This window comes from Uranotaenia lowii, chromosome 3 (genome assembly GCF_029784155.1).
Source record: "Uranotaenia lowii strain MFRU-FL chromosome 3, ASM2978415v1, whole genome shotgun sequence".
NCBI lineage: Eukaryota > Metazoa > Arthropoda > Insecta > Diptera > Culicidae > Uranotaenia > Uranotaenia lowii.
Genome location: NC_073693.1, coordinates 193,874,856 through 193,890,807, shown reverse-complemented (window position 1 = coordinate 193,890,807; position 15,952 = coordinate 193,874,856). Strand labels below are relative to the sequence as shown.

Genomic DNA, 15,952 nt, shown 5'->3' with positions numbered 1-15,952 from the left:
ATATAAAAATAAATTTTCATCTGATAGGGATTGACAAGATGTTTGTATGATTAAAAGTTATGAACCAAAAAAATTGAATGAGTAGTGGCTCCAGAGGGTGCTTCATACCTTTAATATCTTTGTCGTTGTTTTTTTCAAGTGCCTTACCTGCAAGTTCAGGAACAGCCCTATATGCATGACCGGACAGTGCACCATGGTGACATTGACCAAGTGTAGCCGCCTGAGCACCATACAGCACATCTCCAGCACCTCATCGAGCAGATGGTTTGCTTCGTACCGTTCCAGAATCAGATCCACCAACTTCAGGGTATGCAGCTTCGGCAAATTGCGCATAAGTCTCTTGAGCGCGGCCAAAAGTTGACCGCCGGTCCCGAACAGTTTTATCGATTCCGGGTCCTCACTGGAGGCCATATTGCACGGGAAAATATAGTTCAACGATACAATCCGGCTGCCGCAATCTATCCACTCGCGGGGCACTTTTTCCTTGTGGTTCTGCTCGATGCCCCACGACAGTAGACTCATAAATTGAAACATATTGTTGAACGAGAACATCGGCCGGAAGTCCAAACCCCGGAAGAGATGTCCCACGGCCAGCAGACAGTTTTGGGTTCGGGTGTGATCCAGGACCGGTTGCCAGCCGGAGTAGTAGTTGAACTTTAGCCTTGCCAGCGTCTCGTCCAGCACCAGGAAGTTGGACCACACGTTCGGCAGGTAGAAGGCTTGGTACCATCGGTAGCAGGTCTGAAAAAGCGAAAAGATGAATGAAAAAAAAAAACTAAAATCAAGATTCTAACGAAACAGCCAATGGAAATCATCTCATCAGACAAATAAATCTGCCTTGTGAAAACCCCGGCTCCCAACAGCACAAGACAATTTTCTCAAAAATATCTCAATTCATGGTTTCATACAAAGAGCGCGAAGACGTATCCGGTAATATTCAATCATTCTCTTTTATGTGCTTTTGTGCATTGGGCTCTACAGATTACTTTTGGAAGCAGTGAATCACATTGGGAGTACTGTGAATAAATTTTTCAATAACGTTGTAGTGAGATACGTATTAAAAAACGATTTTTCTGACACTTAACCAAATTTAAAAATTTATAGGTAAATATATAGGTACATACTAGCAGGCCCGATAAACTTCGTCTTACCATGTTCAACTTGACGTCCATTTTCCATTTTTCCTAGTTTTTTTTTACATTTCCCTCCTTTCCCTTTACTCGAATCGCCCAGCTTAATTCTATCAAAATAAAACCTAAGAATTTTAACTCAATTTTACGGGTCATTTAAAATCCACTTTTTGTTACTTGTTTTGTTTGTTCCATAAATGATAGTATGTTGATAATATGTATGTTTCATTTGTTGTATTCCATTTAGTAGATTTATTCCGTTTTGTTCGAGTTCATATTAAGGTTTAAACCGAAATAAAAAGTTTCTCATTTATTGGAATATATTGCGTATGAATCATTTTTAAAATAGAATTTTGAATATCGGGACAATTTTTGGAGTATTTGCCGAATATTCTGCCTAGCGCAGCGCTTCATCTCCCAATCAGCTTTGGATTTAGAGCTGAAGAAATAAAAAACATAAGGAAAGATTTGTTACTAACCATTTTCAAACAGCTTTTTATTCACAGTTTGAGTTAAAATCCATATTTTCACCAAAATCATGTTCAAAAAAGTTTCGCCTAATACTAAACTTATAGACTTTACACATTTCAATTTTAAGTGTTACCAAACAGCACCTGTCATGACATGAAATCTGTCTATTTTGTGTACAACAAATTCCTTTTTTATTTATTCAAGCAAAAAATGCAAATTAATTCCTTTGAACTTTAACCAAATGAATCAAAGAAAGGATTGGTTTTGAAAAGAGGAAAAAATATGTTTATATATGTTCACCCATTATTTTATAGATTCTAATTGAAGCATTGCGATGTTCTGATTCAAAATTTCCTGAATATTGTTGGTGGTGATCTGCGATTTCATTTAGGATTATGTAATATTTTTAAAACTTTATAACATTTAATTGAAAAGCAGATTTTTTAATATTAATCAGATCGAAAAGAAATAATCTGTTCAGGCTTTGTTAGTTTTATGAGCTCATTTTGTTTCCTGGAAATTATCATAAATTAAGGTGTCTTTTTAACCATAAATCTTAATTTTCAAAAATGAAACACCGAGGCAAATGCAAATGAATATCACCACAGTTCAACTTTCATATCCTCTGAAAAAATTAATATTTTCAAAAAAAAATATAAGTTATGTTGACAAATAGAAATATCGAAGTATACATTTGTCCCATTTATTGGGGCAAGTGAAAACACATACACTCAGAAAAATCCTATTAAGTATGTCATAAGATTCTCTTATGAAGTGGCGCCATAAGAAAAAGTAATGAAATTCATAAGATTGTCAATTTAAACGAAAACTTACCTTTAGAATATCAGAATCACATTGATATTGAAGCAACTTTACAATTGGTTAGTGCTTCTGACGACGATGAAATAGATGAATAGAACTGATGAAATAAATGAGTTCATTATTTTTTCACAATGCCGTTACTTCTATTTTTCAAAAGATCATCGTATGAAAATTGAAAGAATTTCATAAGACTCTTATGAAAAACTATTTTACACTCTAAAAAGCGGTTCATAAGATGCAAATTATGAAAATTATAGTAAGAATTCGCCTGAGTGTAGGTCTTTTTCAGATGCGTCAGTGAAAAGTCTTTAAAATGAATTTAATACTTGTTCTTGTTTGTCTGTTTTATCAACTTTCATTGATATATCCTAAGTTTTTCTCCGGAATAAATTAATGCTTGGTACTTCAATTTCACTGAATGCTGTTCAACCAAAAGACCTTGATTTACAAAGACCTTTAAAATAATTTTGAATATCCGCTTCTGATTCAACACTCGGGATATCTTTTCTGGCCATTTAGGAGTTAAAATTCTTAAATGATAGATGTTTCATTGCTAAATGGCGCGTTTTCACTTATTTCACCTATGAAATTACAGGAATTGATATTATTTTTAACACTTTCAGGCCATATTAAAAATTGATAATAAAAATCTGCTGCCCCTGGAATATCAATCACAAAAAAACTTTTCAACCAAAAAGTGAATCAAAAGTCTCTTCTATTTTGCCAAAATATGCAAAACAAAAACACACTTTTCACGTTGAGAACGTACTTGAATTGTGTGTAAACAAACAGTAAACGTGTAAACAGTTTTTTTAATTAATGATTTAAAAAAAGAGCTGAGTTTTTTAAATCATATTGTTTTTTGAGCCCAAAAATTTTTAGATGAAGAAATAATGTATACATTTTTGTAAAAGTTGAAAGTGTGCACTTGCTCTAGTCTACATTCTTAATTGAAAATTCTTCCGGATAATGCATATCCTCACTTTTTGTTATTAAAAAGTAGATTATTTTATTGATAACTTCAACTTACGTTTGCATAACATCAAAAAGTTCATTCGGCCTTTAAAAACTTCAATCCTATCTAATCTATTTCAAAGGACAGATTCTTGTTCAGTTGGATTATACGAAATTGAATGTAAAGCTTCCCAATTTCTTTTTTCAAACGTCCGCAAAGTGTCATAACATTGTTTCATATGCATCATTACCAAATTCATATTTTTTGGACAACAATTCACTTCTTAAATGAACACGAATTAAAAATGGTTTTGATTCGATCGATAAAATATCAATCCGTGTCACATCTTGGCGTCATTTATTTCCATGTGCTGTGTAGAAATAAGCATGGAAAAAACCTATCTAGGTTGCATATCACCCCCACGTGCATGAGAAATATAGGTGCTTGGTTGAGAAAAAAGCGCATAACTTTTAAATTTTTCCAGCGATCAATGAACAGTATGCTTTGGTTACTATAATTTTGCTACGACGTTTGCTCGCGACGCCTCGCCTATGGAGACGAATAACAAACCCCTCAAAGAAAAGAAAATCTCTAAAATTGGATGCCTGACTTTTCAATTTCAGATTTTGGCAAAACAAAATTTATATGTTTTATTCAATCGGCAAAATGTCAATCTGAGTCACGTCTAGGCATCATTCATAACCATGTGCTGTACAAATGAGCTAGGAAAAAAATCACATCAAGGCTTCATATCGCGACCACTTGCATTGAAAATATGCTTGGTTGAGAAATACGCGCCAAAATATTCTATCTGATCAGTATGCTATGCCATGGTTACTATCCTCTGGCGACGCGACGCCTCGACCTTGGAGACGAAAAACAAACCGTCCAAACGAAAAAAAATCTCGAGAAAATGGATGTCATGACTTTAATTTGTATCGAAAAACTACAAATTTATTTATTACGGACAATTGATGCGACTTTGTGTTGTTTTTATTCGATATAAACCGATTCGCATGCCTACAGAATATTCTAAAAATAATTTCATTTGAATCCTTTGGGCCATTTCAGAGGAGTAGTACTACAAACACCGTTACAAGAGAATTTTATATAATAGATATAGAATACTGTGATAAAAATTGGAAGGTACCGTCAAACGAGGTATCAGCGGGGTAATATGCAACATTTGTGTACCCCAGCACTGATATAATTTTTTATTTTATTTGACATAATCGAGTCATCTTTTGGTGAATACAAAATGAAGATGACATAATTTTTCACAACTTCAGCTAGTATTTCAAAAATTTGCATCTTTATCTAAAATTTAAAAAATCGATCAATAAATGTACGAATTTTAACATTTTTCGATGCCGTAAAAAACTTTACCCAGTATGACGGATTAGCTTAATGATATCACCTACAAACTTTGCACTGGTTTAATCATCCTATTCCAACACTGTTGGTGTAAAAGTATTCTTCGAACAATCGCCAATTTTTTTTAAATTAATATTTTTATAAGTGTAGAATTAACTTAAGTAACCTAAACGGAGATCGGGTACCCAACCCCGGTGGATGCTTTGGTCGCATGCAGACTGAGAAGGTGGCCGCACGCGTCTGTTCCCCATGTCAGGGGCGGCGTGCAACAACAACCGAGCGTCTGTTCTCCAGGTCAGGGGCGGCTCAAACAGCGTCTGTCTTGCAGCAAGCGGCTGAATTTATGAAATGCGGCTCCCGCCAGCTAAGTCCAAGATGGCAGCCCCATCGCGGGATAGGGACTTTAGGCTAACAACCTACTGCTCCCGATTTAAAATTGTTACGGAATCCGAAAGAAATGACCGACCTGGAACTTTGGCGACGACTTTTAGCATGAAAACACGGACACGAATTGGAACTTGGAATGTTTTAACCCTTGCCCAACAAGGCAAACTGGAACAACTTGCTAGAGAGGCTAGCCGCCTCAAGCTTGAAATTCTGGGACTGAGCGAAGTCCGTTGGCCTAATACTGGAGAACACAAGACACAATCCGGGCAAGTCCTGTTTTACTCTGGCATACGAGGAGAACATGCTACTCGGGAACGAGGAGTTGGTTTCCTGTTAAGCCCGCAGGCCTATGCGGCCCTCATTAGATGGGAACCTATAAACGAAAGAATAATCGTAGCCAGATTTAGAACACGGGTTAGAAACCTTACAATGGTCCAGTGTTATGCGCCAACTGACGTTGCCGATTTGCAGGAGAAAGAACAGTTTTACAGTCAACTGAACAGCGTGGTTGAGAGAATTCCGAAGGGTGACATTCAAATCCATTTGGGCAACTTCAAGGCAAAGATTGGCTCCGACAATCAAGACCTTGAGCGCATCATGGGGCGCCATGGCCTAGGCCAGATGAGCGAAAACGGAGAGCTGTTTGTAGAATTTTGTGGCAACAACAACATGGTGATCGGTGGATCGCTCTTCCCCCATCGACCAGCACATAAGGTCACTTGGGTATCCCGAGATGGCCGAACAGAAAATCAAATTGACCACATCTGCATCAGCCGAAAATGGAGAAGGAGCCTTCTTGATGTCCGCAACAAGCGAAGCGCAGACATTGCATCTGACCATCACCTCGTCCTTGGCGAGATACGACTGAGAGTTGCACGTGTCCAACGGCGCGAGGAGAAAGTCGGGTGTCGATACGACGTCCGCCGGTTGGAGAATCCAGAGGTGAAAAGGGCATACGTTGAACAGCTAGAATCCCGAGCCTCGGAGCTGCCGACATACGGAACAGTCGAAGAACAGTGGTGTGGAATCAAGAATGCCTTTATCACGACGAGCCATGGTACTCTCGGTAAAGTTTGTGGAAGAAGGAGTGAATGGATGTCGGATGAAACTTGGAGGATGGTCGATGATCGGAGAAAGGCGAAAGTCGGAATTGAGCAGGCATGTACCGGGTCAGCCAAAGCAGCCGCCCGCTTACGATATGCGGAGCTGGAAAAGGCAGTTAAACGAGCTTGTAGACGAGACAACAGAGCCTGGACAAAATCCCTAGCCGAAGAGGGAGAAAGAGCCGCCGCCAATGGAGATATCCGATTACTTTATGACATTTCTCGCCGCCTCAGTGGTGCAAGGACTAATGCAAGAATGCCGCTAAAAGACCGAGCAGGTCAGTTATTGACCGATCGAACAGATCAGCTCAAACGATGGACTGAGCACTTCGAACAACTCTTCCGAGTCACGAATAGCGATGGCCAACAGAATCTGCAGCTCGAAGCGCCAACAGTAAGTCGCATAAATGGCGTCAACTCGGAAGCGCCTTCGCTGGCTGAAATAGAAGCGGCAATCAAAAACATGAAATCCAACAAAGCACCTGGGATCGATTGCATCCCTGCTGAAATGCTGAAAGCCGACCCTGCCCTATCAGCACAAATGTTGCACCGTCTTTTCGCTGACATCTGGGATACTGCAACATTCCCGGCCGACTGGATGCAGGGTATCCTCGTAAAGGTCCCGAAGAAAGGAGACCTGACAGAGTGCGGTAACTGGCGAGGCATAACGTTGATCTGTACAACCCTCAAAGTACTCTGCAAAGTGATTCTGAACAGGATCCAGGAGAAAATAGGCGCTACACTCCGACGGCAACAAGCTGGATTCCGATTTCGACGATCATGTGTGGACCACATCACAACGCTACGAATAATACTGGAACAAATCAACGAATTCCAGGACTCTCTTCTGCTGGTGTTCGTTGATTTCGAAAAAGCATTCGACCGACTTAACCATGAAAACATCTGGGCGGCTCTAAGGCGACGAGGGGTCCCAGAGAAACTAGTCCATCTCATCGAAGCACAGTATGAGGCATTTTCGTGCAAGGTCTTGCACGACGGTGTCTTGTCCGAACCAATCCCGGTAACTGCTGGAGTGAGACAAGGATGTATTCTATCACCGCTACTTTTTCTAATCGTAATGGATGAGATTCTGATTGGATCGATTGACTGTGCACCAAACCGAGGATTGCCGTGGAATCCTTCAACAATGGAGCAACTGAACGACCTTGACCTGGCTGACGATATTGTTTTGCTCGCCCAAACACAACCAGATATGCAGAGCAAACTCGACGACCTCACCGAAAGTTCCAAGGCAGCAGGTCTCAAAGTCAATGTCGGAAAGACCAAGTCGATGGAGATCAACACAGGAAATCCCTCCAGTTTCATGGTAGCTGGGCAACAAGTTGAGAAAGTGGAGTGCTTCCAGTATCTTGGTAGCCAGATTACGCCTGATGGTGGTACCAGAAAAGACATCGAAACACGGATCAGAAAGGCCCGATTTGCGTTTGCGAGTCTCCGAAACATCTGGCGGTCACGCCAGATCTCTCTACGAACAAAAATCCGAATCTTCAACTCAAACGTCAAATCCGTATTGCTGTACGGGTGCGAAACTTGGTGCACATATGCGGTAACGACGCGAAAACTGCAAGTATTTGTAAACCGCTGCCTGCGGAATATCATCCGCGCTTGGTGGCCTGGCAACTGGATCTCGAATGAGGAACTACATCGCCGGTGTCATCAAAAGGCGCTAGAAATCGAGATCCGGGAACGTAAGTGGAGATGGATTGGGCACACGCTGCGAAGAGATGAAAACGAGATTTGCAGAGAGGCGCTAGATTGGAATCCAGAAGGTCATCGAAGAAGAGGCAGACCCAGAAATTCGTGGCGGCGAAGCCTAGCCGCTGAAATCCGAACTGTCGACGAGAATCTTGACTGGGACCAGGTGAAGACGCTGGCTCCGGATCGTCAACAGTGGAGGTCTTTTACCACGGCCCTATGCACCGGAGGATCGGCGCGGGATCATTAAGTAGTAAGTAAGTAGTAATATTTTTATAATTCAATAACCTGTCAGGGGTAAGATGCAACAAAATGAAAACCAAAGAGACACCTTGTAAATCTCGTTCCATATGCTCGAAAAGAATTCTTTTGCATCACGTAATCGTCAACATTGAAATTCCATTAATCCAAACATATATTTTTTTTGTAGAGAAATGAATCCAACTTAGATGAAATTTCAGGGACTAGATAAGGGAAAATTGATGTTGAAAAACATGCGAAAAAAAATTCGCCTTGTCTCCCGGTGAGACTTGAACCCACATCTTGCGCCTCTCCGGGGCCCATGTTTTAACATTCTACTACAGAATCAATTTCATTTCTCTACAAAAAAAAAGTTTCGCTGACTGAATGTTTGAGTCAAGACCCATCTTTGGGTCACAGTTTAAAAATACCAAACATATATTTTTATGATTTCAACTAGAAGAATTTTTTGTTGTATCTTTTTACCCCTAAATATATGTAAAGTCCCTATGTAAGGAAAAAAAAATTTTCAAAAGAACCAGAAATTACTGCAATTGGTTTTTTAAGCGTAATGGTTTTAATGGCATCAAAAATTTATCAAAAGCTATTCATTTACATACGTTTTCATTTCATTTGGTTTGTAGCTGGAAGTTTTTTTGCCTTTCTAACAGAAAGGTTTGGTTATCGGTCGATTTGAGAGATCATTAATTATGGGTCTTAGACATACCTTTATAGGTACCTATCGACTCAGCTCGACGAGTTCTGTTGATGTCCGTGGATTTGTATGTGCCATTTTAAAAATGTCAAGAACGTTTTTGCGAAACTGGGCTGCACAATTAAAATGATTTTAGTCTCAAAAGAATGCATTTTTTTTTCTACACAACCCTTTCAAAAACGGGAAAAAAACAAAATAGTTGAAACCGTTTTCTTTACCAAATACATATCATACTTATTATGGCATATAAAAAAGTTGCTAGTGGCGCCTCGAAGCAGCAGCACCAGCAATCATTTATAAATTGGAGATAATCAAAATAAAAAAATAATATTTATTAACTCGAGACTTGAACCAAAACCCTTCAGATTCAAAGTTTCAAGCGCTATCCAATAAACCATCGGCACGCTTGATAGAGAGCGGCTCAAACTCAAATAGGTAAAAGGCATTACTAAGACGCACCGTGGTCTGGGCAGTTTCTCAGTCTGCTGGGGCAAATACGGCAACAGTGTTTATATCTTACACTTCTTGCTTTTCAATGCAGCAAATGGCGGATGGGCGTTTCCTTCAGAGTCCGCCATGCCTATAGACATTATAATTTCATTTATGAAATTATAGTGTCTAAAGCCATGCCGGGTGTCAACAAAATGCAGAGCCGTACAGGAAACTGCGTTGGGGGGGAATTTATATGAAGATCTTATGACCCTCGTTTTTTTTACCCGTGTTGAAGAATGAATTTATGTTTTTTTTTTCATTTCTACATACTCATACATAATTTAGATTCAATTTCAGATGCAGAATTCAGATTCAGTTTTCAAATTCAGGATACAGGTTGAGGAATCAGAATTCAGGATTCAAAATTCAGAATTCAAAATTCAGATTCAGAACTCATATTCAGATTCAGAATTTAGATTCAGAATTCAGATTCAGAATTTAGATTCAGAATTCAGATTCAGAATTCAGATTAAGAATTCAGATTCAGAATTCAGATTCAGAATTCAGATTCAGAATTCAGATTCAGAATTCAGATTCAGAATTCAGATTCAGAATTCAGAATTCAGATTCAGAATTCAGATTCAGAATTCAGATTCAGAATTCAGATTCAGAATTCAGATTCAGAATTCAGATTCAGAATTCAGATTCAGAATTCAGATTCAGAATTCAGATTCAGAATTCAGATTCAGAATTCAGATTCAGAATTCAGATTCAGAATTCAAATTCAGAATTCAGATTCAGAATTCAGATTCAGAATTCAGATTCAGATTTCAGATTCAGAATTCAGATTCAGAATTCAGATTCAGAATTATTGTAAATTTATTTTCGGCATATCGGTGAAAAATTTAGATTCATGGAGAAAGAATATCAGAATTAAAAATTGATGAAGCTGGATGTTGCGAGGTAAAGTATGGTGTACGTTAATAAATTTTCCTTGCAAAAATGTTCTTTGGCTCTTTTCATCATCCGTAAAATTTCTCCTCACTTTATCAATTTTCAATTCTGGAATTGTTTCTCCAAGAATACCAATTTTCACAGTTTTTGATAAATTTGCGATGACTTAAAAATCATTACGCATGAAAACACGATTTTGTTTTGTGAAAACTTTTATTCACAATTTTTCTGAAATTAAGTTTGCTGCATACTTTTAGGGGTAAAACCATACTATTAAAAGTTGTAAAATCCGAAATCATAAAAAAAAAATTTGGATGAAAGAAATTTCAATGTTGAAAACCGCGTGATGCAAAACAATCAAAATGAGATTTACAAGATTAAGAATTCAGATTCAGAATTCAGATTCAGAATTCAGATTCAGAATTCAGATTCAGAATTCAGATTCAGAATTCAGATTCAGAATTCAGATTCAGAATTCAGATTCAGAATTCAGAATTCAGATTCAGAATTCAGATTCAGAATTCAGAATTCAGATTCAGAATTCAGAATTCAGATTCAGAATTCAGAATTCAGATTCAGAATTCAGATTCAGAATTCAGATTCAGAATTCAGATTCAGAATTCAGATTCAGAATTCAGATTCAGAATTCAGATTCAGAATTCAGATTCAGAATTCAAATTCAGAATTCAGATTCAGAATTCAGATTCAGAATTCAGATCCAGAATTCAGATTCAGAATTCAGATTCAGAATTCAGATTCAGAATTCAGATTCAGAATTCCGATTCAGAATTCAGATTCAGAATTCAGATTCAGAATTCAGATTCAGAATTCAGATTCAGAATTCAGATTCAGAATTCAGATTCAGAATTCAGATTCAGAATTCAGATTCAGAATTCAGATTCAGAATTCAGATTCAGAATTCAGATTCAGAATTCAGATTCAGAATTCAGATTCAGAATTCAGATTCAGAATTCAGATTCAGAATTCAGATTCAGAATTCAGATTCAGAATTCAGATTCAGAATTCAGATTCAGAATTCAGATTCAGAATTCAGATTCAGAATTCAGATTCAGAATTCAGATTCAGAATTCAGATTCAGAATTCAGATTCAGAGTTCAGATTCAGAATTCAGATTCAGAATTCAGATTCAGAATTCAGATTCAGAATTCAGATTCAGAATTCAGATTCAGAATTCAGATTCAGAATTCAGATTCAGAATTCAGATTCAGAACTCAGATTCAGAATTCAGATTCAGAATTCAGATTCTTAAGATAAGTTAACCACCGTTAATTAATTTTGTAAATTTATTTTTCGGCATATCGGTGAAAAGTAGTTATGAAATTGATAAAGATGGATAGAGAAGTGAGAAGAAAATTTACAGATGTTGAAAAGAGCGAAAGAGCATTTTTGCGAGGAAACTTATTAACGTACACCATACTTTACCCTGCAACATTTCATTATTTAGGAGAAGTAGTACCGGGATAGAGGTGGTACTACCTTAACCTATACAATGAAATCTGGTTGGTCCGAAGGCTACATGTGGTGAACACGTATACTCCGGACGGGCCTCCTAAATCTCCTAAATAATGAAATGTTGCAGGGTAAAGTATGGTGTACGTTAATAAGTTTCCTCGCAAAAATGCTCTTTCGCTCTTTTCAACATCTGTAAATTTTCTTCTCACTTCTCTATCCATCTTTATCAATTTCATAACTACTTTTCACCGATATGCCGAAAAATAAATTTACAGAATTCAGATTCAGAATTCAGATTCAGAATTCAGATTCAGAATACAGATTTAGAATTCAAATTCAGAGTTCAAATTCAGAATTCAGATTGAGAATTCAGATTTAGAATTCTGATTAAGAATTTGGATTAAAGATCAACCTGGAATTTGAAATTGGAACTTATATTCAAATATTAGACTAAGTGTTGTAACTCAAAATTCAAACTTTAGAATCAGAATAAGATTTCAGATTTAGTTTCCAGAATGAGATTAATCATTTAATAGTCATATTACTTTCCCCTCCTTTTGTGGGAATTTTTCCTCTATGCATGGTTGAGCTCTAAAAAAGGTATCATGCTAGGGCACGCGTCACGGCTATCCATCAATATTGTAGTTGGTTTTACTTATTCAGTAAAAAAAAGCATAAAAAAACAGTAAGATTCGAACCGTGACCAGCAACGTGAAAGTTCTGGTTGCTACCACGGCACCATTTCAGCGTGTTATAAATCTTGGAAATTCTACTGTTTAAATACCATTCTTTCCATACATAAAATGAGCTCCTTACATACCAGTTCGCTTTTCCCCAAAAAAACGTATCAGGCATCATTTTTGCCTTTCTAACAGAAAGGTTTGGTTATCGGTCGATTTGAGAGATCATTAATTATGGGTCTTAGACATACCTTTATAGGTACCTATCGACTCAGCTCGACGAGTTCTGTTGATGTCCGTGGATTTGTATGTGCCATTTTAAAAATGTCAAGAACGTTTTTGCGAAACTGGGCTGCACAATTAAAATGATTTTAGTCTCAAAAGAATGCATTTTTTTTTCTACACAACCCTTTCAAAAACGGGAAAAAAACAAAATAGTTGAAACCGTTTTCTTTACCAAATACATATCATACTTATTATGGCATATAAAAAAGTTGCTAGTGGCGCCTCGAAGCAGCAGCACCAGCAATCATTTATAAATTGGAGATAATCAAAATAAAAAAATAATATTTATTAACTCGAGACTTGAACCAAAACCCTTCAGATTCAAAGTTTCAAGCGCTATTCAATAAACCATCGGCACGCTTGATAGAGAGCGGCTCAAACTCAAATAGGTAAAAGGCATTACTAAGACGCACCGTGGTCTGGGCAGTTTCTCAGTCTGCTGGGGCAAATACGGCAACAGTGTTTATATCTTACACTTCTTGCTTTTCAATGCAGCAAATGGCGGATGGGCGTTTCCTTCAGAGTCCGCCATGCCTATAGACATTATAATTTCATTTATGAAATTATAGTGTCTAAAGCCATGCCGGGTGTCAACAAAATGCAGAGCCGTACAGGAAACTGCGTTGGGGGGGAATTTATATGAAGATCTTATGACCCTCGTTTTTTTTTACCCGTGTTGAAGAATGAATTTATGTTTTTTTTTTTCATTTCTACATACTCATACATAATTTAGATTCAATTTCAGATGCAGAATTCAGATTCAGTTTTCAAATTCAGGATACAGGTTTAGGAATCAGAATTCAGGATTCAAAATTCAGAATTCAAAATTCAGATTCAGAACTCATATTCAGATTCAGAATTTAGATTCAGAATTCAGATTCAGAATTCAGATTAAGAATTCAGATTCAGAATTCAGATTCAGAATTCAGATTCAGAATTCAGATTCAGAATTCAGATTCAGAATTCAGATTCAGAATTCAGAATTCAGATTCAGAATTCAGATTCAGAATTCAGATTCAGAATTCAGATTCAGAATTCAGATTCAGAATTCAGATTCAGAATTCAGATTCAGAATTCAGAATTCAGATTCAGAATTCAGATTCAGAATTCAGATTCAGAATTCAGATTCAGAATTCAAATTCAGAATTCAGATTCAGAATTCAGATTCAGAATTCAGATTCAGATTTCAGATTCAGAATTCAGAATCAGAATTCAGATTCAGAATTCAGATTCAGAATTATTGTAAATTTATTTTCGGCATATCGGTGAAAAATTTAGATTCATGGAGAAAGAATATCAGAATTAAAAATTGATGAAGCTGGATGTTGCGAGGTAAAGTATGGTGTACGTTAATAAATTTTCCTTGCAAAAATGTTCTTTCGCTCTTTTCATCATCCGTAAAATTTCTCCTCACTTCATCAATTTTCAATTCTGGAATTGTTTCTCCAAGAATACCAATTTTCACAGTTTTTGATAAATTTGCGATGACTTAAAAATCATTACGCATGAAAACACGATTTTGTTTTGTGAAAACTTTTATTCACAATTTTTCTGAAATTAAGTTTGCTGCATACTTTTAGGGGTAAAACCATACTATTAAAAGTTGTAAAATCCGAAATCATAAAAAAAAATTTTGGATGAAAGAAACTTCAATGTTGAAAACCGCGTGATGCAAAACAATCAAAATGAGATTTACAAGATTAAGAATTCAGATTCAGAATTCAGATTCAGAATTCAGATTCAGAATTCAGATTCAGAATTCAGAATTCAGATTCAGAATTCAGATTCAGAATTCAGAATTCAGATTCAGAATTCAGATTCAGAATTCAGATTCAGAATTCAGATTCAGAATTCAGATTCAGAATTCAGATTCAGAATTCAGATTCAGAATTCAGATTCAGAATTCAGATTCAGAATTCAGATTCAGAATTCAAATTCAGAATTCAGATTCAGAATTCAGATTCAGAATTCAGATTCAGAATTCAGATCCAGAATTCAGATTCAGAATTCAGATTCAGAATTCAGATTCAGAATTCAGATTCAGAATTCCGATTCAGAATTCAGATTCAGAATTCAGATTCAGAATTCAGATTCAGAATTCAGATTCAGAATTCAGATTCAGAATTCAGATTCAGAATTCAGATTCAGAATTCAGATTCAGAATTCAGATTCAGAATTCAGATTCAGAATTCAGATTCAGAATTCAGATTCAGAATTCAGATTCAGAATTCAGATTCAGAATTCAGATTCAGAATTCAGATTCAGAATTCAGATTCAGAATTCAGATTCAGAATTTAGATTCAGAATTCAGATTCAGAATTCAGATTCAGAATTCAGATTCAGAATTCAGATTCAGAATTCAGATTCAGAATTCAGATTCAGAATTCAGATTCAGAGTTCAGATTCAGAATTCAGATTCAGAATTCAGATTCAGAATTCAGATTCAGAATTCAGATTCAGAATTCAGATTCAGAATTCAGATTCAGAACTCAGATTCAGAATTCAGATTCAGAATTCAGATTCAGAATTCAGATTCAGAATTCAGATTCAGAATACAGATTTAGAATTCAAATTCAGAGTTCAAATTCAGAATTCAGATTGAGAATTCAGATTTAGAATTCTGATTAAGAATTTGGATTAAAGATCAACCTGGAATTTGAAATTGGAACTTATATTCAAATATTAGACTAAGTGTTGTAACTCAAAATTCAAACTTTAGAATCAGAATAAGATTTCAGATTTAGTTTCCAGAATGAGATTAATCATTTAATAGTCATATTACTTTCCCCTCCTTTTGTGGGAATTTTTCCTCTATGCATGGTTGAGCTCTAAAAAAGGTATCATGCTAGGGCACGCGTCACGGCTATCCATCAATATTGTAGTTGGTTTTACTTATTCAGTAAAAAAAAGCATAAAAAAACAGTAAGATTCGAACCGTGACCAGCAACGTGAAAGTTCTGGTTGCTACCACGGCACCATTTCAGCGTGTTATAAATTTTGGAAATTCTACTGTTTAAATACCATTCTTTCCATACATAAAATGAGCTCCTTACATACCAGTTCGCTTTTCCCCAAAAAAACGTATCAGGCATCATTTTTGCCTTTCTAACAGAAAGGTTTGGTTATCGGTCGATTTGAGAGATCATTAATTATGGGTCTTAGACATACCTTTATAGGTACCTATCGACTCAGCTCGACGAGTTCTGTTGATGTCC

At 36.6% G+C, this 15,952-nt stretch overlaps 1 protein-coding gene across 1 annotated transcript in view; it reads right to left on the bottom strand.

Moving 5' to 3' along the window:
* The window catches only part of LOC129757692 (uncharacterized), a 105,883-nt gene that overhangs the window by 43,528 nt on the left and 46,403 nt on the right, over window positions 1-15,952 (bottom strand). Inside the window, 1 exon segment of the mRNA XM_055754982.1 lies at window positions 148-741. Coding sequence (XP_055610957.1) covers window positions 148-741 — 594 coding nt within the window.